The 12,468-nt window shown below is 36.1% G+C and overlaps 1 protein-coding gene across 1 annotated transcript in view; it reads left to right on the top strand.

The window, feature by feature from the left end:
- Window positions 1–12,468, top strand: part of FBXO41 (F-box protein 41) — a 166,726-nt gene that overhangs the window by 28,191 nt on the left and 126,067 nt on the right. Inside the window, exon 3 of the mRNA XM_053704361.1 lies at window positions 10,849–10,928. Within this exon, the coding sequence (XP_053560336.1) occupies window positions 10,849–10,928 (80 nt within the window). The remainder of the gene's footprint in view (window positions 1–10,848; window positions 10,929–12,468) is intronic.

The following is a 12,468-nucleotide window of genomic DNA, read 5'->3' as shown; positions in this document are numbered from 1 at the left end:
ACAGGCAAAACTAAAAGATCCCTAAAGGATAGATTCCTACAACATCTTAGATCAATTGATGATACAGGGAAAGATACTCCAGTATCCAGGCACTTTAAATGGGTTCACAACTCTGATGTCTCCTCCCTTAAGATTCAAGGGATTGACCACATAACTAAGTGGAAAAGAGGAGGTAATAGGGAGCTGTTAATTAACAAAAGAGAGATTTTTTGGATGTTTACTCTCCAAACTAGTGATCCAGATGGTCTCAATATGAGGAGGGACATAGATATCTTTGTTTAATACAGAGTTTGTGGAGATATTATTTTACTAATAAGACTGTCTGTCCCCTTTAAATGATGATGGATTCAATAAGCCTAAGTCAACATCACTTATATCTAGTAGTAATTTTACATATTAATGTATCCTTGAATGTATTTACTATCACTGACTTTAATACTTATAAAGCATTCGATTCCGTTTTAGGGTTATGTCTGTATTTCGATCTAAAATTATTGAATGTTTTAGAAATAAGTGAATATACTTACTTTTATATTCTTATAACCATTGGATTTACACTAATATAAAATATAACTAATCATTAATGTTTAAAGTTCAGATTTTGTATAATCAATCTGATAACTAGTCAATGCTTTTGGTATCCAACATTGAGAGATTTTGAATTAGCGTATTGTAAGTATGGTGTAAACAGTTTAATGACAATACCCAATCAGGTCACGTATACTCGAAAGTAATTCACTGAACAGCCTTAAAAGGTGCCTGAACAGATCCCCAGGTAAGCGGTGAACAAGTGCACACGCGCACGAAACTCGTCTGCGTGGAGATCTGTTCAGTGACCTGTTGGATTAGTCTATGCTGGCTTTTTCAGGTTCTCTTCGGGAACTTTTACTCGTTTTTGATTGGAACATTTTAATTCTTAAATAAACTTGGATGTTTTACATATACACTTGTTTTGGAATTGACTGTGTCCAGGATCTTGTGCGCTACTACCCTGAGAATTATTTATTGCTTTTTGTGCTGTTTGGGGCGTGTGTGGCAGTCCCGCCCGTTGTAGCAGCCTTATCATTGGACCTTTACCTGAGAACTCGTCCCACTCCCTACCCACTCTCCATAGAGCCGGCTTTGTATCTGTGTATCTACCCAGGTGAGCGCTGTATACAGCAATTTTGTGATTATTTTATATATATATATATATGTTTATATATGTAAATATATGTATCTCTATATTCACGTATAAATACATAAATACACATGTATACATATTTATATACATACACCTATTTATATATGTATGTGTCCCTAGTGAGCAAGGAGATACAGTTGGGATAGGTGAGATAAGGATGTCGGAGGCTCATGTCCCGGTCCGCTATTCATTAGCCCTGTGATTTTGTTTTCTCGGATGCTGCTGCAATATCTACAAACAGGTCTGTTTCATTATTTCTGGTTTGCACTACTGAGATATGGTTTATCTGCTATCAAGCTGTACAAGTCTCCAAGTAAAATTAACATTTGAGGACGCTTTTACCTCGGTTAACACATATTGCTAAGAATATGTTTGCAAGATTGCTGATTCAGTTGGATTACAAAGTTGGTCTATATTGCAACTAACTGAGACACCTGATCTCTCTTATTCGGGACTTATATTGTCTTTAAAAAGGACTTTATTTTCTTCTTATCATGGAGGAATCTATGTAAATGTTAACCCAAGTTTACATTTCAGTTGAGAGTCTGTTAGTTGTGTGTTTCCAACCCTTGCTTGCTGCATGTGTTTTCATGTGCTTGTGATGACACTTTGATATGTTTGATATGCAATAGTTAAAATCCACTGCAGTGGTATATACTAGAGATAATGATTAATTTCTAGCTGTTTATTTTGTTTTAGCAACTCTGCAATAAACTATTTGCATGTGATTGAATCTGTGCATGTGCAGTTCATTTTTTGGATTTGATGCTGTTCCGCAATCTTACATATCTAAGAATTTAGATAAAATGGGTTATAATTTTGAGTGCTGAAATCCCCTACTTTAGTCATGGTATCTCATATAGCTCTACCATGGGTTCTTATCTATAATGTACTGGAATATATATATATTATATAGCCCTCTCCAGTCAAACACCTTGCCATATACCTTTAAACCCTTAATGTATTTATCTTGTGTTTGTTGTAACTATTTAGCCCTAATCCTTTATGCGAGGACTTCAGTTGCACTAACCTGTGGAGCGTAAATTTTAGTGCTTGTACGGTCACATCAACTTGTAATAATGCGCACAAATTAACGCGGGTGCGATATTTCAATATCGCTCATGCTAGCGTTCGCGCACCACTTGTAATCTAGCCTGGAATGTTTTGTTTCAGAGATGTATAAGATGAAATGCATTTTGTAGTAAAGAACAATCTGTGCAGACATCTGGTTTGTTTACTGCGCTGATCTATGTGTTACTGTTTTTTTTTTCTTGAAACTGTAAGTTTTCTCAGCTATATTGAATTGCTGAGCTGAATTAAATTTAGGCTTCTACATTTCATATCTCCATGTAAATCTAATTATATATTTTTATAAGAGGATATGAAAGATGTTGAAATGGGTATAATTTACATAACCTGCGCCTATGAATAATTTCTTCTGCATTTACGGTCAAAATGCAATAGATTACGAGTGGCGCATAGATTACGAGTGGCGCATTAACTGTTGCGTGCAAGTGATACCAGGGTTATTGCGGCTGTTTGCGTGCATCAGAAGAAGCGCGCAAATTACAAGTTGAAAGTAAACACATTTGCTTGAGCGCAATTGAATTTAACGTGTGCTGGGTTAGTGTGACCTCAGAGCTCTGGTTAACTGTTAAGTTTAACTAAAAAGTTGCACAAAACACATAAAAATACATAAAATATTACAGTTAAACTCATAGTAACACTATCTAAAAAAATATTATAAAAAATTGCATTAAAAAAGTTATAAAGGTTCAAAGATATGAGGTCTCAGGTGTTAGAGAAAAAAAGGGCTGCAAAGGGCTTTAACATAGAGATACTTACATATCTAAATATATATATATGTATGTGTTTATATGTGTGTACATACAGTATGTGTTTATATGTGTGTACATACAGTATGTATTTATATGTGTGTACATACAGTATGTGTTTATATGTATGTACATACAGTATGTATTTATATGTGTGTACATACAGTATGTGTTTATATGTGTGTACATACAGTATGTGTTTATATGTGTGTACATACAGTATGTGTTTATATGTGTGTACATACAGAATGTGTTTATATGTGTGTACATACAGTATGTGTTTATATGTGTGTACATACAGTATGTGTTTCTATGTGTGTACATACAGTATGTGTTTATATGTGTGTACATACAGTATGTGTTTATATGTGTGTACATACAGTATGTGTTTATATGTGTGTACATACAGTATGTGTTTATATGTGTGTACATACAGTATGTATTTATATGTGTGTATATACAGTATGTGTTTATATGTGTGTACATACAGTATGTGTTTATATGTGTGTACATACAGAATGTGTTTATATGTGTGTACATACAGAATGTGTTTATATGTGTGTACATACAGTATGTGTTTATATGTGTGTACATACAGAATGTGTTTATATGTGTGTACATACAGTATGTGTTTATATGTGTGTACATACAGTATGTGTTTATATGTGTGTACATACAGTATGTGTTTATATGTGTGTACATACAGAATGTGTTTATATGTGTGTACATACAGTATGTATTTATGAACAAAACAAGAAGAAATCACCAGCGCTAATATACTACAATAGATTGACAAAGATAGAGATGGAATATAGTGCTGTGTCATATAGAATATATACAGAAATGCAAACTGGAAAAAAATCAGTTTAACTTATGTATATTACACACAAGATATTACTTATAAATGTATACAGGTTCAAACAGAATGCATAAATGTAAATGAGTACTCGTGCTGCTGTAGAAAGACGCAGTGTACCACTTACACTATAAAGTATGATAAAATAAAGAGAATATCTATAGAGACAAGCGCACGGAGATCACAGTCTTATAAAAAGTGAAATGATTTCTTATGGTAGTTCAAAGATGTTTAAAAGGAGTATAGTTCCACCTTTACCAATATTTCAAATGTGGATTTATCCCAATCCAAACAATGAGGCCTATTTATCATATGTCTGTCAGACCTGATCTGACAGTGCGGATCAGGTCCGACAGACCTCGCTGAATGCGGAGAGCAATACGCTCTCTGTATTCAGCATTGAACTAGCAGCTCACAAGAGCTGCTGGTGCAACGCCGCCCCCTGCAGACTCGCGGCCAATCGGCCGCCAGCAGGGAGGTGTCAATAAACCGGATCGTATTTGATCGGGTTGAATTGCGGAGATTCCTATCCACCTCATCAGAGCAGACGGACAGGGTTATGAAGCAGCGGTCTGAAGACTCGCCAGAAACACGGCCCTTCAAGACCCATACGGAGCTTGATAAATGGGCCTCAATGGGTGTAAGCTTACCAGCTATTACCTCAATCTCATGAGGCAGGTTAAACATTCAGGAGAAGGACAAAGCCGCCGATTGTCATCAGCCAGGTAGTTCAAATTCGGAGGCGGACTCTTCCTGAGGATGGTTGGTCTCACAAATATAAAGTGTGCGATAGAAACAGAATACAAAAGCTCATGGTGTGATACTGTATAATTCAACGATAACTTATTTTGAAAAGACAGATATAACTCACACTTTATAACCTCAATCGTTTATGAGGTAAATGGCAGACAATAAAAAATCCCAACAGGACTGAAAACATATACTGGATACAATAGTACACGTTGGGGCATATTTATCAAGCTCTGTATGGAGCTTGAAACAGAAGTAATCAATAAGTTATGAAGCAGTGATCTAAAGACCGCTGCTCTATAACTTGTTCGGCTGCTCTGAGGCGGCGGACAGAAATCAACCCGAAAGAATATGATCGGATTTATTGACACACCCTGCTAGCGGCCTATTGGCCGCAATCTGCAGGGGGCGGTGTTGCACCAGCAGTTCACAAGAACTGCTTGTGCAATGATAAATGCCGACAGCGTATGCTGTCTGCATTTATCGATGGGCAGCGATCTGCAGCGGACATGATATGCTACTTCGTATCATGTCCGCTCACACATTGTTAAATATGCCCCCAAGTATTTGTGTATAAAACCACCGTAGGAACGGTCTTAATGGGAAGCTGCAGATTCAAAACAAAAAATTCACGACACTGCAGAGTAAAAACACTGGCCCAGATTACGAGTTTTGCATAGAGGCTATACGGTGCTAACGAGCAGTTTTGTCTCACCGCTCACTTACCTACAGCGCTGGTATTATGAGTTTTCAGAAACCCGTCGTTAAAAGACAAGAAGTGAGCGTTGAGCAAAATTTTGCTCATTACCGCACTCCAATACCAGCGCTGCTTAAGTCAGCGGTGAGCTGGTCGAACGTGCTTGTGCACGATTTCCCCATAGGAATCAACGGGGAGAGCCGGCTGAGAAAAAGTCTAACACCTGCGAAAAAGCAGCGTAAAACTCACTAATGCAGCCCCATTGATTCCTATGGGGAAATAAATTTTATGTTTACACCTAACACAAACCCCGAGTCTAAACACCCATAATCTTACACTTATTAACCCCTAATCTGCTGCCCCAACATCGCCGACACCTACATTATATTTATTAACCCCTAATCTGCCACCCCCAATGTCGCCGCAACCTACCTACACTTATTAACCCCTAATCTGCCGCCCCCAACGTCGCTGCCACTATATTAAAGTTATTAACCACTAACCCTAAGTCTAACCCTAACACCCCCTAACTTAAATATAATTACAATAAATCTAAATAAATATTTCTATCATTAACTAAATTAATCCTATTTAAAACTAAACACTTACCTGTAAAATAAACCCTAAGATAGCTACAATATAACTAATAGTTACATAGCTAGTTTAGGGTTTATTTTTATTTTACAGGCAAGTTTGTATTTATTTTAACTAGGTAGAATAGTTATTAAATAGTTATTAACTATTTAATAACTACCTAGCTAAAATAAATACAAACGTACCTGTAAAATAAAACCTAACCTAAGTTACACTAACACCTAACACTACACTATAATTAAATAAATTAACTAAATTAAATACAATTACCTAAATTCAATTAAATTGGCTAAAGTACAAAAAACCTCCACTAAATTACAGAAAATAATAAACAAATTACAGATATTTAAACTAATTACACCTAATCTAATAGCCCTATTAAAATAAAAAAGCCCCCCAAAATAAAAATAAGAACCTAGCCTAAACTAAACTACCAATAGCCCTTAAAAGGGCCTTTTGTGGGGCATTGCCCCAAAGTAATCAGCTCTTTTACCTGGAAAAAAAAATACAAACAACCCCCCCCCCCCAACAGTAAAACCCACCACCCACACAACCAACCCCACAAATAAAATACTATCTAAAAAAACCTAAGCTCCCCATTGCCCCATTGACTCTCTAGGGTTTGTGAGCGAGTTACGTTAATCCTCACGCGATCAGTGTCAGACCAATGAAAAACAATATTTGTATATATTGCCGCGGAGACCCCTTGTATAGAAGTACTACGTAACTACTTAGTTTGCTAATATTAGACAAGAGGAACGTTAAGTATAAGGTATAACCAAAACTAATAATTAGATAATAAAAATGTTTCTTAATATAATACGCTCACTGAAACATATGGTTATTAAAAAGGAACCACACATAGTTTCCCTTGTAATAGTCCAAAGTGTCATATCATAAGCTAAAATATACACTGGCTTAGCTAAAAGACCCGAATATGTTAAAATGAGTTATTTAAATTATGAAGCACATAGAGATAGAAAAATATATATGCAAATTGATAGGAACAAATTCTAAAATTAATTTTAAAAAAATATTTAATTAATACAACTAATAAAACGAATGATATTCGGTCATATTGGCATCTCTATAAGGTGACCAATATACAAATAATACAAAAACCACATATATGTGTTCTAGCCTGGATAAAGAAATGTTCCCAAGATGTGTCATACTATAGGTGGCTTTGTCCTTCTCCTGAACGTTTAACTTACCTCATGAGATTGAGGTATTAGCTGGTAAGCTTACATTCATTGTTTGGATTGGGATAAATCCACACTTGAAATACTGGTGAAGGTGGACCTATACTCCTTTTAAACATATGTATTTATGTATTTATATGTGTATATATGTATCTACAGACACATATAAACACACAAATACATATGTATCCATCCATATAGAGACATATGTATACGTGCATTGGAGCCCTTTGCAGTCAAGTAGCTGAAAACATGTAAAAGCATATTTATGCAATATTCATAAAGTGTTTAACTATGTATTTACTGTAAATATTTAACATTCCAATGTTCTTCACATAAGGGAATATTTTCTATGTATTTTTAGATAGATACAGATATAAATTTTACTAAAAAAAACATCAGATATACGTATATAGAAATATGTATTTATGAATAAACACAAGATATTCTTCTATGTGAAGAACATAGGGATGTAAAATATGTTGGGTGTTATTTTTTTCTTCTTCAGCTTTTCACGCTCCATTAATTTCTATGGGGAAATACATTAACGCGGTCATAATATTGTAACTTCCGCTTTTTGCGCGCATCGCATTAGCACGCGAGCAAAAGCGTTTAACTTTCAACTTGTAATATGCGTTGTATCCAACGGACGCAAAAAGACGATGTGGAGCTTAGTTAGCGTGCAAGCAGAAGTGATAAATAGGGCTCCACTCGTCACCTAGCCCTATATTTTTTACAGAAGGAAGTCAGGATAAGTGATCTGGTTTTAAATAAAATGCATTAAACATTTTGAGATCACAAAGCACAATAACATCAAGTTCTGTTGTCTTTAGTAAAGTCACTTATATACCAAGAACTTCTGTAGTCAGGTTGATAAGCAGCTGATTGGCAGAGATCGTCATTTATTTTATAGCAGACCAAGAACCTATGCACAGGTACGCTACAAAAGCAACAGGACATCATTATACGTAGGCTGACCATATTGCCGCTTTAAAAAGGGACACATATGAAAAATACATATGTCAGAGCTGTTTAAAGAATTGCGGCTAGATTACGAGTTTTGCACTATGAGTAAAAAAGCAGCGTTAAACCTCATAACGCTGCTTTTTTACTACTGCTGCTATTACGAGTCTTGTAGGTACAGCTGTCCCGCACACTTTTTTGGCCTTACCGCAAATCAACATACGCAATTTGCGTATAGTCTTTTTTCAATGGGACTTCCATAGCGCCGGTATTACAAGCTTTTTTGTTTAGGCCAAAAAGTGAGCGGTACAGCCTATCCCGCAAGATTCGTAACGCATTCTAAAGTCAGTAGTTATGAGTGTTACACTACAAAGCTGTAGCATAAAACTCATAACTAAAATGCTAAAAAGTACACTAACACCCATAAACTACCTATTAACCCCTAAACCGAGGCCCTCCCGCATCCCAAACACTAAAATAAAATTATTAACCCCTAATCTGCCGCTCCCAACATCGCCACCACTATAATAAACATATTAACCCCATAAACCGTCACACTCCCGCATCGTAAACACTAGTTAAATATTATTAACCCCTAATCTGCTGTCCCTAACATCGCCGCCACCTACATTACATTTATTAAACCCTAATCTGCCGCTCCCAACGTTGCCGCCACTGTACTACATTTATTAACCCCTAAACCTAAGTCTAACCCTAACACCCACTAACTTAAATATAATTAAAATAAATCTAAATAAAACCTACTATCATTACCTAAATAATTTCTATTTAAAACTTTCCAATCAGCCAATAGAATGCAAGCTCAATCCTATTGGCTGATTGGATCAGCCAATAGGATTGAAGTTAAATCCTATTGGCTGATTGCATTAGCCAATAGGATTTTTTCAACCTTAATTTCGATTGGCTGATAGAATTCTATCAGCAATCGGAATCTTAGGAACGCCATCTTGGATGAAGTCACTTAAATGAACCTTCATTCGTCGGGTAATCGTCGGAAGAAGAGGATGCTCTGCGCCGGATGTCTTGAAGATAATATTTAAATTAATTACACCTAATCTAATAGCCCTATCAAAATAAAAAAGCCTCCTAAAATAAAAAAAAACCCTAGCCTAAACTAAACTACCAATAGCCCTTAAAAGGGCCTTTTGCAGGCCATTGTCCCAAATAAATCAGCTCTTTTTTAATTAGTTTAAAAACCTTGTAATTTGTTTATTATTTTCTGTAATTTAGTGGGGGGGTTTTGTACTTTAGATAATTTTATTTAATTTTATTTAATTGTATTTAATTTAGGGAATGAATTTAATTATAGTGTATTGTTAGGTGTAATTGTAACCTAGGTTAGGATTTATTTTACAGGTAAATTTGTATTTATTTTAACTAGGTAGTTAGTAAATAGTTAATAACTATTTAGTAACTATTCTACCTAGTTAAAATAAATACAAACTTGCCTGTAAAATAAAAATAAACCATAAGCTACATACAATGTAACTATTAGTGATATTGTAGCTAGCTTAGGGTTTATTTTATAGGTAAGTATTTAGTTTTAAATAGGAATTATTTAGGTAATGATAGTAGGTTTTATTTAGATTTATTTTAATTATATTTAAGTTAGGGGGTGTTAGGGTTAGGGTTAGACTTAGGTTTAGGGGTTAATAAATTTAGTATAGTGGCGGCGACGTTGGGGTGGCAGATTAGAAGTTAATAAATGTAGGTAGGTGGCGGCGATGTCAGTGGCGGCAGATTAGGGGTTAATAATATTTAACTAATGTTTGTTATGCAGGAGTGCGGCGGTTTAGGGGTTAATATGTTTATTATAGTGGCGGCGATGTCCGGAGTGGCAGATTAGGGGTTAATAAGTATAATGTAGGTGTCAACGATGTCGGGGCGGCAGATTAGGGTATATTAAGTGTAAGATTAGGGGTGTTTAGACTTGGGGTTTATGTTAGGGTGTTAGGTGTAAACATAAAATGTGTTTCCCCATAGGAATCAATGGGGCTGCGTTACGGAGCTTTACGCTGCTTTATTGCAGGTGTTAGACTTTTTCTCAGCTGGCTCTCTTCATTGATGTCTATGGGGAAATCGTGCACGAGCACGTACAACCAGCTCACCGCTGACTTAAGCAGCGCTGGTATTGGAGTGCGGTATGGAGCTCAATTTTGCGCTCACTTCTTGCCTTTTAACGCCGGGTTTATAAAAACCTGTAATACCAGCGCTGTAGGTAAGTGAACGGTGACAATAACGTGAAAGTTAGCACCGCACCCCTCTTACTGCAAAACTTGTAATCTAGCCGTTGGTTTGGAAAAATGTTCCATTATGAGAACCCTGACTTGTGTATTTTTCATATGTGTCCCTTTTTAAAGCGGCAATATGGTCTGCCTAATTATACGGGAATACGTTTTTATTACAATGCATAGATGAAAATGACAGATGTTGTTAGTTTTGCTTCTATATTATTAACAAACGTTTAAGCTTTATTTAATTATGTGCAAAAGAAATGCAAAACTGCACTTAGTATGAGCAGCATCAGCTGTAAAAACACCACACAGGGTTATAGTCAGGAAGTCAGCAGAACATTTTATCAAGTACCTATTGTCACTGGATATTAGTAGTGAGGAAGTGTTATAATTCTCTGTGCATTTTGTTTAATTGAGTGGGAAGGTGCAGTGTGTGTGATTATAAGGCATTATTTTGTTATGAATTATCAGCTGACAATCTCAATAATTCTCCGCTCTATTCTTTATCTAAAGAGGGACCGACACCCAGGGACGGGCTCAGTTACTCATGTCTCCTATTCTGTCTCCAACCAGCGTGCATCCTCCAGTATGGGGTAAGGTCAGATCTCCTCTTCTAGGGGGAAATCCTCATTCTGTAGGTTTTTTCAAACTTCTGCTCTTCACACACACACGTGCACTCGCACGCACACATGCACACATGCATGCCCAAACACACAAATATACGCACATATATATACACATGTACACACAAACACATCCAAACATACACACACACACATATATACACACACACACATATGTACACCTGTACACGCACACACACATGTGCACACCCAGACATATACACACACACATACACACATGCATACACACATGCGCACACACACACATCCAGACATATACACACATACAAACACAAATGTACACACACACATATATTCACACATGTACACGTACCCAAAACTATATACACACACACGCGTACACACACACATACATATCTACACACACACACACACACACAAACATATATACACACACACACACACACACAAACATACACACACATATAGTATATACACACATGTACAAACACATACATGTACGTACATATGTGTACAAACACAACTAAACATATACACGCACACATATATACACACATGTACACACATACCCAAACACATATACAGACACACGCACATATATACACACATGTACACACACACACACAAACATATACACACATATGTACATACACACACCCAAACATATACACACATGCACGCACACATAGGTACACACACACAAACAAACATACACACATATATATAACCACATGTACACCCCCCAAACATATATATTCACAAACATATATACACACAAGTACACATGCATGCACACATGTGCACACACACCCAAACATATACACATACACACACATATATACATACACATATATATATACACACACATTCATAATACTAGTTGAACCTTATCACACCTAGCATATCACACACAATAAAAAAAATTGCACAGAGCTACAAACTAAAAAGTGGCGAACGATGAGCATCACATGGTTTCTATACAAAGTTCTCATCTGATTGGTGAGGTTCTATGTGGGTATAAAACAAATATCATTCATTTAACTTACTAAAGATATAAATATATACTTTGGTATTTTGACTGCATGAGAAACAAGCAATCCTATGTTTAGAAAAGGTTGCACTGATATTGCTTATATTGATCTACTCATGAGCTGAACATATGTGAGATTAGCAAGGAAACCGCAGATTAGTCAGCAACACTAAAGAGGATTATTGCTTCAGTATAAACCTCAGTCTGTACTTATATCACAAACCTGACTTATGTAAATGTATGTAAAGCTTTTCACATTTCAACCCAGGCAATTAGAGACTTTATTCTTTAGCCTTAAAAGTGCAAAAATAGCAGTAAGTATCAGTGGTATCAGTAGCAACCCATCTGCTTAGTCAAGTTGCACAGACAGGCTGAACTAGTGTCTTTTTTTTAATAAAACTGATATGAGAGTGTCATGAGATGCAGGACACAGCATAGAAGGTACAATACATCTAACGTGGTAACTGTGACATTGACAATAACGGCCCTACACCCCGC

The sequence above is a fragment of the Bombina bombina genome, chromosome 2 (assembly GCF_027579735.1).
Source record: "Bombina bombina isolate aBomBom1 chromosome 2, aBomBom1.pri, whole genome shotgun sequence".
NCBI lineage: Eukaryota > Metazoa > Chordata > Amphibia > Anura > Bombinatoridae > Bombina > Bombina bombina.
Note: the sequence above shows the minus strand (reverse complement) of the source record. Positions and strands in the feature narration are given on the sequence as shown.